Raw genomic sequence first — 23,109 nt, forward strand, 5'->3', positions numbered from 1 at the left:
TGTGTTCTCAGGTACCCGCCGTCATACTAATTTAAGCCCTTTTTCAGCAACCAAGCCGCTTCATGAAAAAACTAAACAAGATTACATCGGCCATTGCTAGTTTTACGGTTGGGCTTCGATGGAAAAGTAATAAGGGACCAACAGCAGAGTTTGCACCGCGACCCGAAGCTAAACATCGATCCATGGTGTCATTGCATACTCGAAAGCAGTCCGGTAACTCACAACGATATTCAACTGGAGCCATCGAGAATTGGCCCACTGCACTTATGAACGCCAACAGTCGCGACGCCAGCCTATATGGTCAACAATCTCACTCGTATGTTCCACCATCCGCTTTTAGAGACATGCGTAGAGGAAGAAAAAGCGATACCTCTGAAGAAGACGCTCTGACATTTATGGAGTTCACAGCGCGACCTCGCCAAGATACACTGCAGCGAGATGCCTTGTCTGGCGGCAACGAGCAATACAACAGCCGTAAAATCCAAATACCCTATATTGAGCCTCCCAGAGACTTCAACACTGGCTATGCGCAAAGCTGAGGGCAACGGTTACTTTATTTCATCCCCTCGCGGGATCATATCCCACCGTTGACTAGGATCTCCTCCTTCTACCGGATTATGCACATGGACACTGTCATTTTCAACCTGCTCGTATGTCAGTGACTAGCTCCTACAAAGAATAGCCGGTTGTATACTTACATTAGACGTCAGTACCAGTTCTTTCTTATTGCGTAAATGGATTGTACCGTTTGTGATGTCCCATCGCTGGCTCATGGCGTTTGCAGTAGGTCTACGTTGCACCTGTATGACACTCTCTCCATCCTTCAATCTATCTATTACGCTATCAGTTTTTCTTTTTCAATGTCGTGTTGGAGGCTCTCACTTTGAAAACTGTACCATTCTTTATACCAAGCACTTTCAAAGGACGGAGTGTAAGCAACACGGCATCCATGGTATATCATGACACCATTCCCAATAAAATCATATAAATACCATATGCTGTTCGTTTATTGACCAAGTATCCTCGATCGAGGGTCCAAAGCTGTGCCGCATTCTCCTCTGCCGGCAGTGGAGCAGTGGCTCTGACATAGACAGGCTTTGAGAAGGGGGTCAGTGAATCCATGGTTCAGGAATTACCCCCAACAAAAGTGTAGTCACCTTATCTTGCACTATGGCTGTCAACAGCTTGCCTTGGGATTGTAGAGCAAACCACATTGGCTTTGAATGAAACTGGAGGGGACAGCAGGCATTGGGAAGGAAATTGAGAGTTGTGACTGCTAAAGGTTTTTCACGGCAAAGAAGTCTGGGACAACCGCAAAAACTACTGCATTCCACATTATGGACCAGGAAAAAGTGCCCGACGACCGAACGGGCAACGACGATTCACGTGAAGAAAAGGACGCAAAGCGCGCTAAAACCGACCCTGAACAACCTGCTGCCAAGGTAGAGGTCAGAAAACCACAGTATGAGTTAAAATACTCCCTTGTCGGCCATCGAATGTCTGTGTCCAGCGTGAAGTTTTCTCCCGATGGCAAATGGCTGGCTAGTTGCTGTAAGTCAGCGCACCTCATAGATTGCAATCAGCATGTCCTTACTAATGGTGGCATGGGATCTTTACAGCGGCGGACAAAACAATCAAAATTTGGAACGCATTGGATGGTAAATTCGAGCAGACACTGGAAGGTCATACTCAAGGCATTTCAGACGTCGCATGGGCTTCTGATTCGCTGTACCTATGCTCGGCATCCGACGATAGAACGATAAGAATTTGGAGTCTTAATTCTGTAGGTCTTTTTTCCGTTTTTCCTTGTCGTCTCCATCGAATCCTAATCCACCCACCCACCCACAGCGAGAAACGGTTAAAATCCTTCGTGGGCACACCAATTACGTATTCTGCGTCAATTATAACCCACAATCCAACCTCATAGTCTCTGGTTCATTCGATGAAAGCATCAAAATCTGGGATGTCAAGAAAGGTACGTCCCACTTTTCGTTATCTATTCACATTCACCTTGCTGACATTTCCCAACCTGCAGGCAAATGTATGAAGACTCTAAGTGCACATTCAGATCCAGTCTCAGCTGTTCATTTTAATAGAGATGGTACTATGATTGTATCATGTAGTCATGATGGATTGATGTAAGTAGTCAGAAAATACCTCTCGCAGATCGGTCTTGATCCCTAACTTTTCCTTATTCAGTCGCATTTGGGATACAGCAACCGGTACATGTTTAAAGACTCTAGTGGATGATGATAACCCCCCAGTGTAAGCTAAAGTTATGACCGTGCTAACAGTGTGTGCGTAAAAGCTTCCCAGGCTGACACTCTCACCTAGTTCGTTCGTTAAATTCTCGCCCAACGGCAAATACATTTTGGCATCGACTCTTGACAACACGTTACGGCTTTGGAATTTCCACACGGGAAAATGCCTAAAGACTTACAAAGGACACGAAAATAACAAGTACTGTGTATTTGCTAGCTTTAGCGTCACAGGTGGTAAATGGATTGTAAGTGGCAGTGAAGACCATTGCATTTATATCTGGAATCTTCAAAGTAAAGAGATTGTACAGAAACTAGAAGGCCATTCAGGTAAGCACCGATTGAATCGAAGTTGGCAGAAAAATGCGGATATTAACACGATCTACATTTGGAACATGATGGGAACAGATGTGGTTCTATGTATTGCATGTCATCCCACTATGAACATTATTGCATCGGGGTCTATCGATAAGGATAAGTCGGTCAAACTATGGTTCGATCGTTCTGCACCTCAACCTTTGCCATCGGCCTGATATATCACTTTTATTCTTTCTATGTCTTCGTCGTGGTCTTGCATATTTGGTATCTTTTTCGGATTGTATTCCCATTGTCATGTCCTTGCCTAATTAAATAGGAATATCAATCTATCTGTTTGAACTAACATGTTCTTGTGGTGGTGTCATGATTCGATTTTCATGATCTCCTCTTTCGCATTTCGAGACAGCCTATCTACGTCCAGCGATGAATTGCCTATGCACATTGAATGATTAGAATGAGCAAATAATTACGGGGCGCTACAGTCTATGGTCCTACCTTGCTGTTGACGTCGCAGTAAGGTTTCCAGATCATACTGAATAGCTGCACGCTGTGCCTTTAAGATAGTTCCTGTTCCGAAACATAGCTTAGTGAGTGACCTGGTTTGTCATGATCCAATTATCTCATGTCTCAGCATACCTCCTATGTGCCTCACTGTGATGTAGCAAGGTGAACCATTGATCTCCTTTATGAAGAAGAGACTGACAAGTAGCATTTGGTGATAGTCTCGCGACACTCGGAGTATGCCTATGTTGGTATGATTGGAAAAGTATTTAACTAGGAGTCAATTGAATTAGTAACTTGGGTTAACGAAATAGAATGATGAAGAAAACAGCAACTACCGTTTAACGAGCTTTGCACGCAACCTAGGCCGTATTCCCCATAGTTTGCAGCAATGGCGTCTTTCAACGTGTTATGTAACATTCCAGCTGTTATTGAATTAATGTGGTGATTCTCATATTCTTCTCCGGACTTGCTGGTCACCGGTCCGCCCAGAATCTCAATGAGCACCCAGCGATTCTTGAATCGAACCATGGTTTTGTGAAAAAGACTAGGTGCCAAAGTCAAGTCGAAAACGAGAAATCAATTTGCGGCAGTCACAATGAAGGAAACACGTCCATTCCAAAATTTTTTGGAATGGCAGGACTTGGACTACGGTAGTCGAGGGAGGCAAGCGGAATAGTTGCATTGAATGTTACTTACAAGCCATTCTTTATAGCGTTCTTTGGAATCATTCTACTGCTTGGATTCCTATGATTAAAAAAAAGCATAACAAGCACGAAATCGGACGGTCTCATCATCATTTAGAAAAGAGACTCCAAATAGTCTATGACATTCATTTAATGCTACTTTCTAATCTGCTTTGTTCAAATAAAGCATTCTATAGATGAGGAAACTAGATGTACCGTCTACGAAAGATATCAGAAAGGCTGTGATCATGAATAAAATGCCAGCAACGGTGAATGGTATCTGTGACACATTGTCCGCCGAGACATAAATGTAATGGTAATAGGTTCCAAACATGCCAGATGCAAAAATTGATAAAAGACAGACAAGTGCGCCTTGATGCTGGTTCTGCTTGTACATATACAAGCCTACGAGAGGGAGAATCATAACGTCAATGCCGACAAAAGCCACTTGCATAGCATTCAGGCCAACGCCTGCCAAGAGATGAGTCACGCCGTGAACGCTGTTGGCTGCCAAGTGAGCGTAAACCAAGGTAGAAAGATTGTTGAGATTTGCAGACATGCTAAGGTATCAGTAGAGCTGAGTGACGAGATATACGATGTATATGTTGGGTACCAAGAAGGCTAAAAGAATGGTAGCAGAAATGATGTGATGAAAAGTTTCCATGGGAGAAGAGAGTTCTGTCAAGTCTTCCGAGACTGATTTATTTCAAGCACAGGAGTTGGGCGATTGGTGGTCACATTCGACTGTGCTGTCAAATAATTTTACACGTAGTGTTTCAAAAAGGCTGATCGCCATAGTATTCAGTGGCAGCAAGTAGTAACAGCGGCCTTTGTTAGTTCTACTGTTCAGTCTGAATTATCACACGCTTACCCCGCGCTCCTTACATGTCCAAGGTTGATGTCGGTAAGGTGGATTGTCAACAACAAATACATGCTTGGTGGCTATTTGGAAGAGGTTACATGAGAGTGTGTACTTTCAGACCCAAAGCATAACCAGAAAATTTCGGTGGGCTTCGAAATTTTTTAATTTTGCGCGCTGTCCTTTCCACGACTGTTCGCGTTTTGAGCATGGTGATTTTCAAGGAGACTACTGTTCCAATCGAACACCTGGAGTTTCATGCCCAGAATCCTTCTGTGATTCATATACCAAATTCGAATCATGCCTCGACAAACGACCTGCGCGGATCGCATTTACTGCATCAGCATGCTAGCTTGAAACCAATGACCCTTGGATCTGCCAATGCTCATATTTTGCTGCAAATTGCAGAGGATGGCAAGACCCTTAAGTTGCAAATTCTGCCTCTTGGCAAGCATTCTGGATTGACACTAGGCGCCTATAGTGCTCGGCCGTCATCCAAGGCCCTTCATCTAGTATTTTCCAGTTACATCATCCCGGATGTCTTTATACAGCAAGATACGTCAAATCAAACGTTGGTATGCTGGGTGTTGACCAGCAACGAAGACTTGCATCGCTTTCAACTACCAGCCATCGATCAATTGCATCTATTCTCTCCACTACCCAGCAACCACTCAGTCCAGCATTTGACTTCCTTGAGCGGAAGGTCGCCCATGTCACTAAAGCCAGTCAATTCCAACGCTATCGCAGTGGCATGTCAGGATGGTGCTATTGTTCATGTTTCTATGCAAACTCCAAATAGAATAATCGGTCACACTGTTGACCCACATCTTCGTAAGTCATCGAGCCCATCTCTATTTTCCGGAAGACCATGCTAACGGCGTCATTTTAGGTGAACTTCAAGAAACCGTCTTGAATAAATCGTCATCTGGAAAGCGTTCTTCATCTATCTTCGATAATTTGAAACATTTAGTTGGACAAGGCGACGTGCATCCACCGAGCTCAACACAAAATGAAGAAGCATCTCCACAAGTCGTGCATTCTATATCACATGCTGTCAACGGCGACTGGATTATTGTTTTGTTGCAAAACGGAAAGCTCCAAATGCTTCCTACCCAGCCCGCTTATGACCGTAAACCGCTCAACATTGATTGGCAGGATGCCTTGAGCGAAAACGAATCAACGTTGCTTGAACGGAGTCGTTGTTTTATGCACAGCCATGCCATTGACGACAACCGATTCCAGATTTTGGTATTGATGATAACAAAAGACGCTCCTATTATCTACAGCTTTACTGTCTCACTTGCTGTTCGACAGCTAGTATGGGAGAGCGGCTGGACCAAGAAAATTACGACTGGCACCGATGGAGAGATTGTTGGTTTTATGAGCCAGAAGGAATCTATCAATGGCAGCGATCAAACAGCTTTATGGGTGTTATGGAATGCAGACAGCGAGGCTGAGATTAACTACTGTCTGGTAGATACAGCAAATGTCAACAGCGGACGATGGCGAAGGGTAGATGTCCAATTCGACAGAACCTTGCCAAACGAGATCATTGTTCAGCAGTTTGTTCAAAGTGCAGCTCTCGAGACCTCCATGCCACATGCACGCGCTCTCTTTTCCCACATGCGACTTTCCGCCTCTGCAACCAAGGCTGCTTTCAAGGAAATCGATAACGGTGCTTCATCGGACTCCATGCTGTTGGATACTGGCAGTGAAGATGTATTGACCAACGTTGGTGAATTTATTAGCCGGAAATTCCGCGACAGTCCTACATCAGACGACACCAAGAGAGAGTGGAGAAGGTTTATAGATCTATGCATCCATTGGGAAGCCAAGTTACATGTCCCTGTCAGCTTGCAGACGGCGGGACCAAGCGATAAAACACCTATTGTGCTCAAAAATGGAAGCATTTCCATACTGCGAAGAAGCGACGATCTGGAGATCCTCCAATGTTACAGCAATCAGCGTGATGGTCAACTTGTTGTCTCTACCGTCGAGCTTGAACAGGGCGAGCTACAGCACCCACAAATGGCAGATGTCATCGCACGGACGTCTGTGTTGAAGGTGTTGGACTCGGTGGCTCATTTGATCCAATCGTTTCCTCCGCTAGCCATGCAACAAGTAGATGATGTGTTCCTGGATATATTGAAGAAACCCATCAGAGACACTATAGACACATTTGCTCAGGAGCTGTATCAAGTAGCTTTGCAACCAACCCTCTCCACAATAGAAGATGGCGATATGCAGGTTTCTCAATTCCTTGCAGAATGGAAAGAATGCCCAAATGCATCTGAAGCCGTCAATTGGCTCTTGGAACAATTTGCTGTGACCGAGGCGGATAGCATGATGGAACAAGACGATGATCTGACTTCACGACCAAGCAACTTTGTGGACCAGTTGATCATCTCCACCTTCAAAGAAATCATTTCTTCTCGCTACGAACTTGCTCGCAATATCATGATCGCACTTGTTTTAATTTTCGCTGCCAACAAGTCAGAAACTCACCTTACCAATGGTTCCAACTTGCTAGCCTATTCCGTTGCAACCGCTACGTCTCCTGCGTTGATGCAATGGACAATCGTACACTCGTCGTTGTCTGATGAAAACACGACACCCGCCTCATCCGCTTTATTGCAGAAAGAGTCCCGGCCCAACAACCTTTTGCGTCTGCTTGTTGAAATGTACTCTCAAGTTAAGGTCGATCAAACCTCCACCCTCGCCGATCTTGCCACCAATGGCGGATATAATCTGATTCAAAGTCTTGGAATCTTTAAGCGAAGCACTCAAGTCATGACAACAATAGACATGGTTCGTTTTGCAAATATGCTGGAGGTGTATGGATACACCAACACGGCATTTGGATTTGCCTCGATGCTGAATGCTGGTCCAGGTGTCTTTTACATCATGGGCAAATGTACTATCAAGAACAACAAGATTTCAGAATCTGTAGAATACTTTGAACGTGCTGCAGCGGGAATGGGTAAGATATTGTGTTTATGAACAATCGTTTCGAATTGCTGGACTAATGCATCATTTATGCTTTAGTTGGCTCTGTATCGAGTGATGATGAGTCTTATCTGCCTCAACTGCTACCAAGTGAGGTTGTGCATGATGGACTTTGGCATTATTATCACCACGTAGCAGAAATGTTTTCCTCTCGTAACCTTGTTGAGCAAGCTGTCCATTTTGAATCTTTAGCACTTCAATCCCTAGACTCGAAAACTCAGGTATGGTATTCGCATTCATGATAGCATAAGATAATTTCGATGTTTCTTTTTTTGCTGATCGGCTTATTCCACTAACAGATGGCGTCTACCACTGTCTTGCTGCAACGAAATCTATTCCAGCATAAACTTGAACTTGGGGCATTTGAAGAAGCCTATTCACTGCTGATGACTACTTCGGATGATCAAGGGTAAGTCCATACATCTAGTGCACATACGACATTTCCTTTCCTCGTCCAACGAAAACGCTAACTTCCATTCCCCCCCATAGCAAATCGGAGCAGGCTAGACAATTAGTGTTTGTGTTATGTCAGAAAAAAGAAGACAAGCTGCTGTGCAAGCTTGGGTTTGACAACTTCCAGACAGAAGTGAAAAACTCCTTGACAAAGCTAGCTGAAATTTCTGACATTGAGGAAATGCGTCGGTATTGGAAGCTGCTCTATTCTTATGCAGTTTTTCGTCGAGACTTTTCTACAGGTACTTCACATTCAATCTATGTGATATTCCTTCATCGCCTTTGTACTAACTACCTCGTTTCTTTCTTTCATCAGGTGCATTTGCCATGTACATGTATGCCAAGCGCCTGGATTTCAGCTTAATCGACAGAGACACATTGGTTGAGCAAGTTCGTGGTTACCTTGTTGCTAAAAACACCTTAGCACTCGTGTCAAGTATTGATGCCCATATATCCGTTACTATTCCAAATTCGTTGAATAATGCGCAAAGTACGTTCTACCCTTTCATGATCAATTTAAGCATCCCTTTTTATTTATGCTCTTTTGACTATGCAGCTCCAAAGGTCATTTCAGTTCGGGTTGGAGACATTGACAAAGAGTTGATCATTGCCAAGGCTCGACTTGCGGCTAGCGAGGCCAGCATGGGGTCAGACACCCAACGTAAGTAGTCACTGTTGGCCAAAATAACACTGTATGATCACGTAGTAACCAATTCAACATAGCGATACAAATAACGGATGCTTTTGCGACGTACATTGCGGAGAAGAAGTGGGATGACGCATTTTATGTTGCTCAACTGTTTTCTTTGGACACGAAACCTATCTTCGAAGCGATCATTACACACTGTATATATAACATGAAATCACATCATAATAGGTAAAGAAAGGGAACAGCGAATGGGAGTGAAAGCAGAGGAACCTACTAAACATACCACGCATTTTTCAGAGAAGCAGCTTGGCAACCATTGAAGGAGTATTTGGAAACAATGCCTCAGGATCAAAATTACAAGTACTATGACTTTTGTCTGGTGAAGATATTGGACTATGCTGGTACCGATCTTCCATGGTGGATGGTACAGCGGTATGAGGTGAGAAGAGATGTGATATAGATGCCATTTGGTTCTAAAGGCTTTCACTGACCAAAAAACATTATAGAAATATGACGCTGAGGCTCTGATCCGCTCATACCTTCGATATGGTGACTGCGAGCGAGCAACGACATTGATGATACGACGAATCAACAAGGTATGTCTTATCGGTTCCTGAGCCATCGATCATACAGTCATTTCTAAACGTTTTGACGTTTATTGTAGCAAAACGACCACATTCAAGTGTCACCCGCGACATCCAGCCGATGGATGCCATATACTCTGATCGACAGCATATTGAAAGATCTCCAGACGGATATTCAGAATGTCACTGACGATGCAAAGCGACGTCGCATGCAACGGCTTCAAGTACAACTTGAGGGAGCTTTGAACACATACTTTGAAACGATACGTAGAGAAACTCATATGCTAGTCAATAAGCCTTCAGTCGAACGAGCGAAGCGCCTACGAGTCTAGCTATCAATACAAAAATCATGACTTGCTTAAATAAAATAAAATAAAAAAGTCCCCCCAGAGCTTTAACATTTCCAAGCTGAATCACACCGTTCAACATGGCAGGAACTCCATCATTAAAAATTAAGCTACGATTGAATGGCCCAGTGAGTAAGCCACCAACTGAAGCGGCTTCTCCAGCGATCTCCACACCCGAAGTGAAGCCTTCACCAACAGCATCCAATATATCCTCCAGCAGCAAGCGAGAAGCGTCGGAACCTGCACAGCAATCCACCCCAAAGCGACCGAGAGGTGGTCCTGGATCGAGATCAAGGAAGGCCAATGACACAGCCGCTTCTACACCTCAAGCAAAGGCTACCACGGATTCAGCGTAAGTTGCCGTTTCTCCCATGAACCGTACCAACCAAGCTAACCTCATGCCTTTAACCCTTTTTATCTGCCAGTCATATAGGTGTGGATACAGACGATGGTAACGTATTAAACCCTGGCATAGAGTGAACCCAGATGATATGGACTAACCATGACATCTACCCACCATGTAGCTAAAAGCGAGGTTAGAACAAGTCGAGCGGGTACTCCATCTAGACAGGACTCTTTAGCAGCGCAGTTTGCTGCCATTAAGGATCAGAAACCACGCAAATGGGAAAGACAAAAGATCGTTTTCACTAATCTTGAAGGTGGCACCGTTGAAATATGTTCATGGTCTACAGGTGCGTCTTTTATCAATTGATACCATGCCATCGTTCGCCATTTTTTTTGAACCTTGGGTATTTTTCTCTCCAGATTCCGCCATGCAGATGAATACCACAAAAACCGAACCCACAACTGCAGCGGAAATTGATGCTCTCTTCTCAGCGACCGTCAATGAACGAGACTTTAGACCCTTCTTATGCACACAGCCTGGATGCAACAAATCATTCACATCTTTCGACCAACTTCAGACCCACGAAACCAATATGCACGGCACAAAGAACATGATCTGCGGCATCGATGGATGCACTAAAGGATTTGCAACGTCAGGCCAACTGACCAAGCATCGAAAGATGGTGCATTACCGAACGTCGGCTAAGAAGAAAGCAGCCACCATGGCAGCCAAAGCAGCGCAAAAAGAAAAAGAGGACAGTTTGGATATAGAAAACGGAGGAGAAGCTGCCTGAGCTCTACACGTCAAGCAAGCAGGTTTATTTGTACATTTTGGTTTGAACAGCCTTCATTCCCTTCTTTTTTTCTTTTATTCCTTCCACTTAATCTTTCCGTCGCTTCTTGTAGTGGTCGGCACTGAATATACTGTCATTACCTTCATGTGCAAGCCGTTTCTTCCGCTCTTCATCGTGAGCCCTTCTGTTTCTTTTCAACATTTGTCAATATATACTGCCTCACCTATATGAACACCGTATAGTTTTTTAAAAACTTACTTCTCCTTCTCCGATATTTGATTGCGGATTTCGGGATACGTTGGCAATAGGGAAGGATCTAACGGACGTGGAGATTCTATGAAGTAGGGGTGTCGCAGTGCCTGTTTCACGTTCAAACGCGCCTTGGGATTGTACGTTAAAAGACCCGACAATAGACTTAATGTGTGTTCTGTTGCTCGTGGAAATTCCAATTTGAGGTTGTTAAAGCTAGAAAGGAGAGGTGTTTTAACTATGAGGGATAACAATTTTGCTTTGCTCTTCATCAAAACCCCTACGTACTCTTGCTTTGGTATATTCAATGATTTGGCAAAGGGGAGCTTCGAGTAGCCTGGCCAGATGGCATCGCTGGGGGAGCCTATCAGATTGACAATCAACTCAATCTCCTTTTGCTCTGTGTTGCCAGGCAGCAAAGGCTTGTGCTTCATGAGTTCGCCAAATATGCATCCAACCGACCTGTAGCCTACTGATGAGAAAACGACACATGAACTTGTGGGAAAAGGATGCACGATTGGCTTACCACATATCCACGGCCGTAGTGTAGTGGGCATCTCCATATAACAGCTCTGGTGCACGGTACCATAGCGTAACGACTTTTGGCGTCATGGGTTTACTAGGTAGACTCAAGGTCCTCGCCAGTCCAAAATCAGCTGCAAAAAAACAATCAGATCGACGCCGTGTGTCTGTGTAAGAAAACTCGAACTTACCAATCTTCAGTATCCCCTCGTGTGTTAATAATAGGTTAGACAACTTCAAGTCTCTGTGTTGACAATGTATGTAAGCATGCGAGGAAGGTGAAATGGGCAATTGCACACTGCTTTCTTACCTGTGTATGATATAGTTTTTGTGACAATAATTAAGGCCTTCAAGAAGCTGAAGCATCAAGCATTTGACTAGACACGTTCAAGAGTCAGTGTTACCAACATCGATATCATATCGCATCCAGGCCATACCAACGTACCTTCTGATGGTGTATATGGTGTTGGCACAGCATCCATTAAAGTTCCCATGTCCTATAGCCACTGTTACTTTTCACTCTTTGACCTATTAGCCATCTTGGAGGGACAACTCACCTGTTCACAGTACTCCATGACCAAAAAGATGGATTCCAACTGCGGCCCTACTGCTACATCCGTGACATTGACAATATTTCGATTTCGCATGCGCTTCAGGATCATAATTTCTCTCAGACTCGACAGAGGCAAGCCGTCGGTTTCGCCTTCCATCCGTATTCGTTTGAGTGCGCAGATTCTTCCAGTCTTGGTATCGTTCACTCGACTGTAAATTGATGAGAAGACACCATGGGAAAAAAATGGATAAGTATCTACTGCTTCTATTCACTTCGCTTGCTCCAAACACCACCACCATGCCCACACTACTTACTACACAACTCCGTAAGTGCCTTCGCCCACTCTATTGAGTTTCTTAAAGTCGTCAACATCACGGCAATCTCCGTAGAATGGAGTCTTCATATCATAGCTGAGCCTTCGTCCACTGACTGACTCCAACACCATTTTGTCTTGGCTGTCATCCTGGGGATCTTTCTCTGCTTTGTTCATTTCCGGTGGCAGCCCTGAAACGGTTGGGCAATGGGAGGACATACAGTGACTGAGGAAATAGCAGTCACTTGGACATTTTTTTTCTTTTTTGCCTTTTTGCTGAACCGACTTTTAGAACTTTTCAGTACCGATCTCGACATGGCACCAGCAGCTAAGAGCCCCAAGCGCAAGCAGGTGACTGATAACGACAATGAGCGCCCATCAAAGAAAGCTCATAAGAAAGTCGAAGAGGTTGTAGAGGAAGAGGAGCAGTATGAAGATACCGAAATGGGTGAAGAAGAATACGAAGAAGAAGAAGCTGTAGAAGAAGAAGAAGGCGAGGATGACGGAAAGCCAAAGCAGAGTAAGTCAAAAACCCTTGTTCATCAGAATGGATGCTGGTTACTGACTGTCATATACAGGTTCCCGCGAAGCACATGAAAAGCAAAAGGTTCTTCGACAAGAGCGAAAATCAAACAAGCCTGGATACGAAGTGATTACAGACGCAAAGAAGATTTGGGAAAAGCTTCGTCGAGGTGACTGTGATCGTGATGAGAGAATCAAGTTGATGAAAGATATCATGGAGCTGATTGAAGGCCGTGTTAGCGATGTAAGTGATCCAATGAATTACAGTAGCCGAAAAATCGATTGGGAATTTTTTTTTTTTTTTCTTTTCTGACTGATGAAATTGCTTTTGCTTTACAGCTTATTTTCAAGCACGATGCTTCCAGAGTGATCCAAACTTGTCTTAAATTCGGTAACTCTGCACAGCGAAATATCATTGCTGGTGAACTGACTGGTCATTACTTGGTTCTTTCCAAGTCCATGTACGGTAAATTCATTGTTACCAAGGTTTTGGAATACTGGTAAGTAGTGGATCTACGTAACGTGTGTGATACGTTTTTTTCTAAAGATCTATTTCACTCTAGCCACAAGTACCGAGACACCATCTTGTCAGAGCTTAAGAACAACATTCGCAAATTGATTCGACACAAAGAAGCTTCAACTGTCATAGAAACCTTCTACGGTCAACATGCCAACGCTCCACAACGTAAGGCATTATTAGCAGAGTTCTATGGTCCTGAGTTCACTCTGTTTGCCAAGAAGTCCAAAGACGCTGAAATTCATACCATCGACGAACTTTTGGAGAAGCATCCCGAGAAGAAGGACGGTGTGTTGAGATACATGGCTGAAACCCTTGGTGGTTGTACCGATAAGGGAACTGTTGGAAACAGCATCATTCACAAGGCATTGTTTGAATATTTCTCTCGAGCGGACGAAAAGGGCATCCAGGTACTTATTCTATCTCTTTGAACCTGGCATGGTGATGACAGCAGAGATGGCATGTTTTTGTTGTTTCGTCAAGCTGGAGATCACTTTGAATGTATTTCTCCAGGTTCACAGGTTACTGATACACTGCCTTTCTTATCATTTTTTTTATACAGAATATGATGGAGCAGCTCAAGGATCAACTTGCTGAGATCGTACACACAAAGGAAGGTTCACAAGTCGCTATGCTTTGCATTGCACATGCTTCACCCAAGGTAAAGTCTTTGCCACGAAGATACCCTATGAAACATCATAAAACACAAGCTAATCTTCCCTTCGCAGGACCGTAAACATATCATCAAGGTCCTCAAGCCATTCCTCAACAAAATCGCAAAGGATGAATACGGTCATCTTGTCATTCTCACTTTGATGGATGTCGTTGACGATACTGTTCTTGTCAGCAAAGCTGTCTTGGGTGTAAGTTTTTATTTTATATGAGATAATGGCATGGATCGAACGATGTCTAACTTCATCAACAGGAATTATCCAAATCCATGACCGAGCTTCTCCAAGATAAATTCTCTCGCCGTATCTATTTGTATTTACTTGTTGGACGCAATACGAAATATTTCCACCCTTCTACCATCCAGCTCATCTCTGCTAACGACGACGTTCGAAGCAAGACGAGGTATGACTTGTGTATTTATGTGACTTACATGATGAGAATGAAGTACTAACTACCTCGCCAACAGTAAGAAGGATCCTGAAGTCAGAGCAAAGGAGTTGTTGACTGCTACCTCATCCTCCATGATCGACCAAGTGACTGAACACACTGGTGAGCTTATGCGTGAGAAGATGTCCAGCCAAGTTGTTCGCGAAATCATGCTTCATGCCCTTGGCGACAAGACCGCTGCTGTCGATGCCATTCTCAAGCTTTGCGATGAAAACATTGAAAAAGAGAATCATATTATCGAGCACCGATTTGCCAACCGTGCCATCAAGGCCCTCATCAAGGCTGATTCTGCTGAAGCTTCCGATGACCGAGGTAAGCCAGCCACATAATGAACGTTAATATTTATCCATGTTCTAAACTATTCTTTAGCTGTTGAGCCTCTAGGATTTGCTCCTAAATTGTTTGATACCATCCAAGACAATCTCGTTCACTTTGCTACTTCCCAAGGAGGCAGTTTTGTTATTCTCTCCCTCGCTGAAGAACCCTCAACACAGAAGAAGACCCTTGCGGCACTCAAGTCACATAAGAAGGAACTTAAGGCTGCCGCACAAGCAGCGGGCGAAGAGGGAAGCAAAGGCAACCTAGGAGCCAAGATGCTCTTAGATCTTCTCGACAAATAGATAGAGAAAGAATCACACACTAACAACCTCTCCTGTATCAAAAGCACTATCATTCGAAAAAAACATCCAACAAAAAAGAAATTTTTCATTTTCATAGTCATCGTATAACACTTTATGTTTTGGTTTTATTCTATACATGTTATGATGCTCTCCCGCATGGTTAATTTGAAGTTTGTCTATAATACACACTTGTACGTTGAAAAAAATGCCATATTTCTACACCCCTTGTTCCATCTTTCCAAGCTGCAAATCAGCAAAGTCGTTGGCTAACGCTTTTGAGCTGCTTGTCGTGTGCATCACATACAACACAACACAGCTTGCTATACTAAAGATGAGAAAAATGATATCTGACCACTGCAAGAAATAATCAAACTCGATATGGCCAAGGGATTTCGATATCAATTGCCTGTGAGAACATGCGGATCGTTAGCAGAGGAATATGCAGGGCACGATTTGCCTGCGTTCTGTGAAACACACTCACCTGTATTCCTGAGGCAATGTCACTTGCATCATGACGACAGAGCTCACCAAGTAAGTGGAAAGGATGAAAGCAACCAGAGCAAGTGCTGTGGATGGGGATATCTCGGCTTGTTGAGAATATTTTCTTGACAGCTACACAATGATGGTGTCAGTACCAGGTAATAGCATCTGAATCAAATCCATACCGTACCTTCAACATAAGGGTCAAGAATCCGCGAACGGATCCCAAAACAATCAAGCCGATGAAAAGATAGCTCAACTGTTGCGACCAATATTGTAGATCAATTTTACTTTCATCACCCACGTTCCAGAGCAACAGGGATAAAAAGGTCGAGACAGGATCGCCACGACCCAATCGATTCGAGACGACGTTCAGAGTGACCTAGAAAAACGCTAGGTAAATATCACCATGGGTCAAGCTCACGTTCAAAGTAGAACTTACGCTTATAAGCTTGTACACGCAATAAACCGAGAAGAAGGTGCCTAGTATATTGATACATTTACCGCGCAGAGTTCTTGATGCCTTTGTACGTTGCTGTTGGACCGAAACAGTAAGTTTCTAAATATAGAACCGGTTGCTTTCCACCACCACTTACCAATTCGTATTCCAAATCATCCACATCGACCAACATTGACCTCGCTAGCTGTTGCAACATATCGATTTCATCCACAAGCTTTGCCCGGTCTACATCAGAAAAAAAAAGCCCTGGTTTTAATCCAACGACCCATAGTCAAAATGGCACATCTTATTTAGTTTAAGACATACCTTTGGCACTGGCACTTTGTGGATTTCGCCCAAAGATGCGGTTGACAATATGCCGTTGACTCTATAAATAAATTGTTGTTAGCGACAAGGCGCTATCTTTTGAAGACTCTCGTCAGAAAACCGCTTACTGTGTCATGGGCCGATGAAGCAGATCCATCCTCAGTATTCTTCAATTGCTGCCGTTTGGTTTGAATGAAATCCAGTGTCTGCTCGTATGCCTTTTTGGCATATTCCACCTCCGTCTCGGTAACCTTCCTAAATGATTCTCAGTTTTAGAGGACCGATGTCATTTCATTATCGGCGGCTAATCAAAGGTAATGACGCTTACTTGGCAAAATACGATAATGACGAGTAGGGCGTATAGACAACACCAAATCCTGATAACGCTGACATGACCGTAACGCCAATAACACAGACTCTGTAGACTGCAAACTCGATCACACTGTAACCTATGGCAAACCCGTTCGCCTTAATGCCATACAAGGAAACACAGCACACTTGGTGTAAATAGCGTACCTTCCGATGTCTGTTGCGACCTATTTGCAATATGTGAAAAAAGGTACAGGTAAAGCCCAGTGACCATAAGGGACAGGTAAACGGAGGTTCGGCTGCTTAACCCTATAATATGAATGTTTAGACGGTGCGTGCCTAGCTTAGCATCTCAAACACGGTCACCACCGTACCTTTCCCTTGTATAAACGTATATGAAAAGCCAAAAGGAATGATAAGCGTAATCAGAACTAGTATCAGCTGCAGATTCCAATTCCAGAAGCCCCAGGAGGATCTACATCCCATTGTATGTTAGTACCAGGCGGGTCCAACAAAAAGGGCATGCGTTTACAGTGACCTGAATAACGAGGAACAAAGTCACCAAAGAGCCCACATGGACCACACACTTACTTTTCATCGAGAATCCCGGCAATTCCAAAGACAACAAGGACAAAAAGTATACATGAGCTGGAAACAGCGGTGGAGAAGATAAGTTGCAATGGCCAGTGTTTAGATTGGTAGGCCACAAGACTCGGAGGTTTATAGTGAGGAAGGAATAGAGGTGGTAGAATAGACCAGCTGATTAAGAAGAAGAATGCTTGAAATAATAGTACAATGATGGAATCCCATAGCGATGCCATAGGTGGAGGGATTCAAGGAGGAAGGCAAAACGCACGGTGCACTCAAAACTAAATTTATAAATTTTTACAGCCCGTTGTCCCGCCGCCATTCCACGTACTCGTCAAACAATACTGGCCCTTTTGTTTTGAAAGGCCAATATTAGTAATGAACAGCTTTGACACCATCCTGACCAACCTTGACTTACATGAAGAAAGCGGATCAAAGTTCGATAGGTCTACAGATATAACTTTACAGAAGTCTAGGAAACTCGTCCATTGATCTACGGGACAAACCAGTTAGTATAATGAGAGGCCGTGGTCGTTTTTGCTCGCTTTCTTTCTTTACCTTTATTGACGACCTTTATCGGCTCTTGTTTCTATACAGCGCAAAAGTTTAATATGAGTCGTGACTTGGGCAAACCTACTACGAACATGCAAAACAAACACTTACCCGGATAAAGTCAATGAAAAGAGGAACATGCGCATACCGATCCTTTAACACAATTTCCCATAGAGCAAGAGCCACCTGCAACATCCAAACCACGTCAGAACTTCCGTCTCGGCCCTAGTTTTGCCTGTTTTCAGCTTACCTCGACATCCATACTCTTTTGCGTTTTTGTTTTGGCGAACGGGAAAACAAAGCTATAGAAATCTTTAAACTGCCTCTCATCTTGAAGTGATTCCTCCATGTCGAATATCTTTGCCTTTAGATCTTCGTTATTTGTCACACTGTTGGCCAATTTAGCTGCTGTAAATGAGAAAGACACGGGCCCCAAAAAAATATACCGTACTTTAAATTCCGCATGCCGTCCATCCATTCATCCTTTGTAAAGTAGCCTGAATAGCGTATTAGACAATGCTTGCAAACACCCCCATTGAAGTAGCAACAACTCACCCATCGAAGTGGCATTGAGCTTCCAAGAAATCACAATCGGTTGAATCTAATGAGGCAGACACTGTATAAGTAATCCTTCACTTGCCGTAATAACAAAAATTCATTTCACACATACTCCTTCCAACGATACATTCAAATCATCAAAAAAGCGATTCGCTCCTTCTGGAGAAATCACATCTTCATCCTCATCTTTGTACGTATTAAACCATGCCTCAAGAGCTCTCTTGTTGGCAGAGGTATTCTATTGTGCAGGAAATCAGCATGGGTTAAGTAGGCAGCAGAATTCCAATTTATCGAGTAATACCGTTTGCAAGCTGGAAGATCTATTGAGAACAAAGGTGAGAAAGCATAAGAATGTGGGGAATGGTGGGTTGCGGCCCATGTTCAGGGTTTGGGACATTGTACATACTGGGAAACGACTCCATTGGTGGGCTTTTTAGTCCGAGGTCGACTGGCGCGCGACTTCTTGGCTGGCTGATCTGCCGATTTTGTTGTCGATTTCCGCTTGGGAGGCATGAGAAGGTGCAAACCAGTGGTGGAGGTGGAGATTTTTTTTTACCTTACCCCGTTTTGACAGTCCTTTTGCGAAGTTTCTCGACACCGCCAAGGTAGTATTGGAATTCCGGCATTCTTCCAACTCACCTCGTCATGCGGAATCCAGCGTGGAAGGCTCTTCTCCTCAACGAACTAGCCAAGAATATTAAGGAAGCGCGAGACGCTGCCTATGTGTCGCTAGCCACCATTCGCCCAGACGGCTCGCCGGCCAACCGTACTGTTGCCTTTCGAGGCTTTGTCGCGCAGGACCACGCTGATGAGACAGGCTGGGAGAGTGACCTTCTTTTATTCACTTGCGACAAACGAACAGAAAAGATGAAGGAAATACGACATGACCCTCGCGTGGAAGTTTCATGGTGGATGTCTTCTACCGGAGAACAATTTCGTATCCGCGGTCGCATGCACCTTATTGAACAAGGCAACGAAGACCTCCTGAAAGATCATATTTATCGAAAAGAAGATACCTCAGTCTCTAGTCATGCTAGTGCTGCTACCACGTCGTTCCTTGCCCGGCTAAAACATCTAAGTAATGTCTTGGGCAACGACCAATTCTCTTGGGAGGCGGAGAGGCTGCGTCACTGGCACAAGATTTCCGACGACTTGCGAGCTACTTTTACTTGGCCCCATCCAGGACTCCCTTACGATGAAAATGGGACATTTTTGAAATCACTTCCCATCGAACAGACCGAGAAAGATGGTTGGTTCAAACATGGTGATAAACAAAAGCAAACACTCCTGGAAGAAGGTTACAGCAACTTTATCTTGCTGGCATTAGAAGTGGATAGTATAGACCACATAGAACTTTATAGCATGCCATGTAAACGACGTGTCTACCATAAGCACGATGACACTTGGGCAGAGGAAGCTCTTAACCCATGAGTCAGCATAGCATGGCATGGGCTTTGTGAGCTCACGTGTCCCCCTCACCTTTTTTTTTTTAAAAAGCCTGTCTGTTGCCAAAAAATTTGGGACTTTTTATAAAATTTCCTGTGAAGGGCTTCATCTAACCTAATTTACCTTCCATCTTGGCCGTTCAATGTCGGATTCCGACAATGCATCGCATCCACCCGTGCCTTCCGTCAATGTGGAAGGCACTGACGCGGATACTCAAGACGATCAGAGTGATGTCAATGCTGCAAGTCAGACAGAATCGATTGACAAGACACCAAGACCGCGCCTCAGACGAAGTTATTCTAAAGGTCTGAACACTCCTTCCGACGGACGAAAGTTTCATACCATTCATAGCTCAGATGGAGCCAAATTCTTCAATTTGGAGAACCAGTTGAGAGAGCTTCAAGGCTCCAATAAAGGGGATGGCTACCCTCATCCAGGCTCTGAAAGACAGCTTACAGTGGAAACGGCTATCTACAGAGATCAACCCATGTTTACCGACTCACGACGACCACTGCTGGTAAGGCGTCTTATGTACGTTTTAGGAGAATGTGGAGTCAAATTAACGTGTGGAGATATTTCCGTTCAGCCCTCTGAAATGCGGAGTGTCCGCTCTGGTACTGAATCAACTCGGTCAACGAAGCGAAAGAAGCGACCAGGCATCAATACCGCTGTCACACCGGCACAAATCTTTGCTCAAAATTTAAGCGATGCTGTGCTAGACGCTGACGGTAATGCTTTTTTTTTTTTAAGAAATTGACACCTAGCTAGCGTACTATGATTAAACGTTCTTTCCATGCTGTTTAGATTCCGATGAACATGAGTCGTTCGTATACCGTGACAAAACAATATCATCTACCAAATCCTTCAATCCCAACTTAACATGGTCATCGTTTGAAGCAACCAGCAACGACCCATTTCAACCGCCCTCGGTGAAAGGCAGTAGTAACTATGTTTTTGCCCGCGCTAGCGATAGCGACTTGTTCCGGGAGCAAAAATTGCGAGACGACCATGAGTCGCACCGTCCGGCATTACGCTCTTCTGTATCGGACTTGCCATATCACTTTGGCCGGCAACGAAACTTTGGGCAATCCGAGTGGTATCCCAGTGACGAAGAGACGGCTCCTCTCATACGGAATTCCTATTCAAGAAAACGAAAGCAAGCCGATAACAACACTAGGTACAGCAGGCCTGAACATGACTAAATAATTTGGATGCCTTTTGACCCTTTTTTTTTAAACTCCTATAGGCGAATGGCTATATCGATAGCATCGTTGTGTCTGATGATGGTGGCCTTTGCTATACTTCTTCTTGTGGTAGCTTCGCCACTCGATGATGTACAAGTGTCTAGTATCGGTAACGTTCTCAGTACACAAAAGGAGCTGATTTTCGATGTACACGTTCAAGCAGCGTAAGTGGTGGTGAAGTGCACAAAGGTCCAGCGCATGGCAACTCAATGTTCTTTTCACCCGCAGAAATCACAATTGGTGGACGATTAAAATGGTGCATGCCGATATCAGCATCTTTGCTTCTAGTCACTTTGTCCCACTCGGCTTGCAACCAACCAACGCCACCAACCATATAAATGGTAGGAAAAAAAATAACATAGGGAAAGTCTGATGAGGTAGCCAGCCGGCCTAACAAACAAAACCCTTTTTTGCCAGAACAAGTTGCGGATCCTGCTGAATTCCTTGGCTCCATATACCATTTCGATGAACCTCTCGTCTTTCAACCAGCTGGACTGTTTGAATCCAAAATCTCCATCTCTACCAGCCAAGTGCAAATCAAACAACCCGGCAACTCAGAAGATGATAATAGTGGCAACGAGCGATGGTAAGATAGTGGAATAAAAATAAATGTAAAATAGGAAAGTATCAAGAACTAACGCAACCGCGTACCTTCAGGTCCCGGCTAATTCGTTACCCTTATGAACTGACGGTAAGAGGCGTACTCAAGTATCGCATCTTCCCTTTTTTTTCTGTCTCGCGCGTTCACACCGCTCGGGTGTGTAATGTGTCCAGTGTGGATCCTGCTACCGGTAAGGTGACGGATGCTCCTCCCATTGACAAGGCCATATGTAAAACCACTTCGCCCAAACCAAAACCCACCAATGACACCACCACTTCTGTTTAACTTTTGCACACACACAAAAATAATATATCCAACATCCACTATGTAATCCCCTATACCTTCCCTCCCTTCTATGCTCTAGCCGTGCTGTGGGAACTCCCCTTCACCATAGATCCCCAAATTCATTATACCTTCTTCTCATATATATCACACCCGCTATGTATATTGCATTCTTTACACAGGAAAAAGGTCATCCAACTAAAGCAAACCATCATTCTATTATTCTATTTTTCTTTTTATTGGAGGGGGTCAAGTGTATGGAAAACGGTGTGTACAGCAAAAGCACAGGGAATGGGGGTAGTCTATGGCTTTTTGATGGTAGCGGCCTTTTGGCTGGCCTTGTTGAGGAGAGCAGTAGCGCCAAACAGAGCTGACGAGATCCAGACCTTGACGGTGATGGAACCGTTTCGGTTGGCGAAGGTGTGACGACCTACATCGATCAAACTCTTTGCCGTTGTGAACTTGAAGGTACCGAGAGACTTGCGGAGAATGCTACTTCGGCCGGCACCTCGTCGTCTACCCAAACGACCTGACACCTGGTACTTGACACCCTGAATGGCACTGGTCAATTGGCCGTTGGAAGCGTGTGGAATAAGGTTGTTCCAGTCCACGGCGGGCGGCATGTGGTGTGGCAACGGAGGCTTGACAATAGGAACTCCTCTCATGAATTTGCGAGTCAATACCGACCAGCTCGATCGTTGTGCGTTGATAGTCAAATATTTGGCGAGAATTTCTGCATTCAAATACGGGTAATGCAGGCGAACGAATCGAACGTCCACGTATTTCTGGGGATAAATCTGTTGAAGCATCTGCTCGAGAGGCTTGATCTCAAACTCGGACAAAGTAACAAGATTAGGGTCAGCGTAGTAGTACATTTGAACGGTGACTTTGGCGGTGGAATGCTTGAAATGCGGGGTGGATGTCAAGTGTTTTTGAAAGTAATGTTTGAGCGTGGTGCGTGCAGCTTGGTCCTTTTCCCATGTGAGGTTGTTTCGGTTGTTACGGGAGAAGCAGTACACGCTGGTTTCCCAGTCTTGCTTCTGCTTAAGTCCCAAAGCCTTGACACTT

At 44.3% G+C, this 23,109-nt stretch overlaps 11 protein-coding genes across 11 annotated transcripts; 5 read left to right on the forward strand and 6 right to left on the reverse strand.

The window, feature by feature from the left end:
• Positions 1-543: 543 nt before the first annotated feature.
• K450DRAFT_254316 (uncharacterized protein) lies at positions 544-1,175 on the reverse strand. The gene is made up of 4 exons (XM_051591185.1): positions 1,158-1,175; positions 897-1,095; positions 699-832; positions 544-644 (listed from the first exon to the last, which is right to left on the reverse strand). The coding sequence occupies exons 2-4, from the start codon at positions 949-951 to the stop codon at positions 549-551; spliced, it is 285 nt and encodes a 94-aa protein (XP_051441943.1). The 5' UTR covers positions 952-1,095; positions 1,158-1,175; the 3' UTR covers positions 544-548.
• K450DRAFT_254318 (uncharacterized protein) lies at positions 1,017-3,010 on the forward strand. The gene is made up of 7 exons (XM_051591186.1): positions 1,017-1,551; positions 1,620-1,783; positions 1,849-1,975; positions 2,036-2,138; positions 2,200-2,265; positions 2,335-2,588; positions 2,667-3,010. Exons 1-7 carry the CDS (start codon positions 1,338-1,340, stop codon positions 2,789-2,791), a joined length of 1,053 nt encoding a protein of 350 aa, XP_051441944.1. The 5' UTR covers positions 1,017-1,337; the 3' UTR covers positions 2,792-3,010.
• On the reverse strand, positions 2,865-3,615 carry K450DRAFT_254322 (uncharacterized protein). Its single transcript, XM_051591187.1, has 4 exons — positions 3,416-3,615; positions 3,213-3,350; positions 3,072-3,143; positions 2,865-3,008 (listed from the first exon to the last, which is right to left on the reverse strand). The coding sequence occupies exons 1-4, from the start codon at positions 3,606-3,608 to the stop codon at positions 2,938-2,940; spliced, it is 474 nt and encodes a 157-aa protein (XP_051441945.1). The 5' UTR covers positions 3,609-3,615; the 3' UTR covers positions 2,865-2,937.
• Positions 3,616-3,793: 178 nt separating this feature from the next.
• On the reverse strand, positions 3,794-4,482 carry K450DRAFT_254325 (uncharacterized protein). The gene has a single exon (XM_051591188.1). It carries the CDS (start codon positions 4,320-4,322, stop codon positions 3,927-3,929), a length of 396 nt encoding a protein of 131 aa, XP_051441946.1. The 5' UTR covers positions 4,323-4,482; the 3' UTR covers positions 3,794-3,926.
• Positions 4,483-8,991: 4,509 nt separating this feature from the next.
• Positions 8,992-9,712, forward strand: K450DRAFT_254335 (uncharacterized protein). Its single transcript, XM_051591189.1, has 3 exons — positions 8,992-9,169; positions 9,237-9,326; positions 9,395-9,712. Exons 1-3 carry the CDS (start codon positions 9,068-9,070, stop codon positions 9,644-9,646), a joined length of 444 nt encoding a protein of 147 aa, XP_051441947.1. The 5' UTR covers positions 8,992-9,067; the 3' UTR covers positions 9,647-9,712.
• Positions 9,713-10,843: 1,131 nt separating this feature from the next.
• Positions 10,844-13,001, reverse strand: K450DRAFT_254346 (uncharacterized protein). Its single transcript, XM_051591190.1, has 9 exons — positions 12,439-13,001; positions 12,129-12,333; positions 12,017-12,068; positions 11,882-11,948; positions 11,763-11,815; positions 11,576-11,705; positions 11,338-11,511; positions 11,059-11,265; positions 10,844-10,990 (listed from the first exon to the last, which is right to left on the reverse strand). The coding sequence occupies exons 1-9, from the start codon at positions 12,654-12,656 to the stop codon at positions 10,888-10,890; spliced, it is 1,209 nt and encodes a 402-aa protein (XP_051441948.1). The 5' UTR covers positions 12,657-13,001; the 3' UTR covers positions 10,844-10,887.
• Positions 13,002-13,011: 10 nt separating this feature from the next.
• On the forward strand, positions 13,012-14,924 carry K450DRAFT_178468 (uncharacterized protein; the record flags this gene model as incomplete). The annotated part of the gene is made up of 7 exons (XM_051584295.1): positions 13,012-13,203; positions 13,299-13,459; positions 13,523-13,886; positions 14,039-14,137; positions 14,205-14,339; positions 14,402-14,550; positions 14,615-14,924. Coding segments are annotated over 7 exons (1,410 nt in total), but the record flags the coding sequence as incomplete, so codon positions are not given.
• A 253-nt stretch (positions 14,925-15,177) lies between these two features.
• Positions 15,178-17,323, reverse strand: K450DRAFT_254359 (uncharacterized protein). The gene is made up of 10 exons (XM_051591191.1): positions 17,145-17,323; positions 16,978-17,079; positions 16,790-16,910; positions 16,590-16,716; positions 16,462-16,522; positions 16,292-16,380; positions 16,138-16,230; positions 15,886-16,077; positions 15,697-15,827; positions 15,178-15,621 (listed from the first exon to the last, which is right to left on the reverse strand). Exons 1-10 carry the CDS (start codon positions 17,254-17,256, stop codon positions 15,432-15,434), a joined length of 1,218 nt encoding a protein of 405 aa, XP_051441950.1. The 5' UTR covers positions 17,257-17,323; the 3' UTR covers positions 15,178-15,431.
• A 1-nt stretch (position 17,324) lies between these two features.
• Positions 17,325-18,706, reverse strand: K450DRAFT_254373 (uncharacterized protein). The gene is made up of 8 exons (XM_051591192.1): positions 18,581-18,706; positions 18,466-18,511; positions 18,362-18,407; positions 18,161-18,299; positions 18,022-18,096; positions 17,917-17,947; positions 17,777-17,851; positions 17,325-17,708 (listed from the first exon to the last, which is right to left on the reverse strand). The coding sequence occupies exons 2-8, from the start codon at positions 18,467-18,469 to the stop codon at positions 17,656-17,658; spliced, it is 423 nt and encodes a 140-aa protein (XP_051441951.1). The 5' UTR covers positions 18,470-18,511; positions 18,581-18,706; the 3' UTR covers positions 17,325-17,655.
• Positions 18,707-19,113: 407 nt separating this feature from the next.
• On the forward strand, positions 19,114-19,899 carry K450DRAFT_178522 (uncharacterized protein; the record flags this gene model as incomplete). Its single annotated transcript, XM_051584296.1, has 1 exon — positions 19,114-19,899. One exon carries the CDS (start codon positions 19,114-19,116, stop codon positions 19,897-19,899), a length of 786 nt encoding a protein of 261 aa, XP_051441952.1.
• Positions 19,740-22,194, forward strand: K450DRAFT_254383 (uncharacterized protein). Its single transcript, XM_051591193.1, has 7 exons — positions 19,740-20,431; positions 20,501-20,642; positions 20,719-21,091; positions 21,161-21,322; positions 21,387-21,499; positions 21,576-21,744; positions 21,816-22,194. Exons 1-7 carry the CDS (start codon positions 20,057-20,059, stop codon positions 22,042-22,044), a joined length of 1,563 nt encoding a protein of 520 aa, XP_051441953.1. The 5' UTR covers positions 19,740-20,056; the 3' UTR covers positions 22,045-22,194.
• Positions 22,195-23,109: the final 915 nt, after the last annotated feature.

This window comes from Umbelopsis ramanniana (assembly GCF_025399195.1).
Source record: "Umbelopsis ramanniana AG unplaced genomic scaffold K450scaffold_56, whole genome shotgun sequence".
Lineage (NCBI taxonomy): Eukaryota > Fungi > Mucoromycota > Umbelopsidomycetes > Umbelopsidales > Umbelopsidaceae > Umbelopsis > Umbelopsis ramanniana.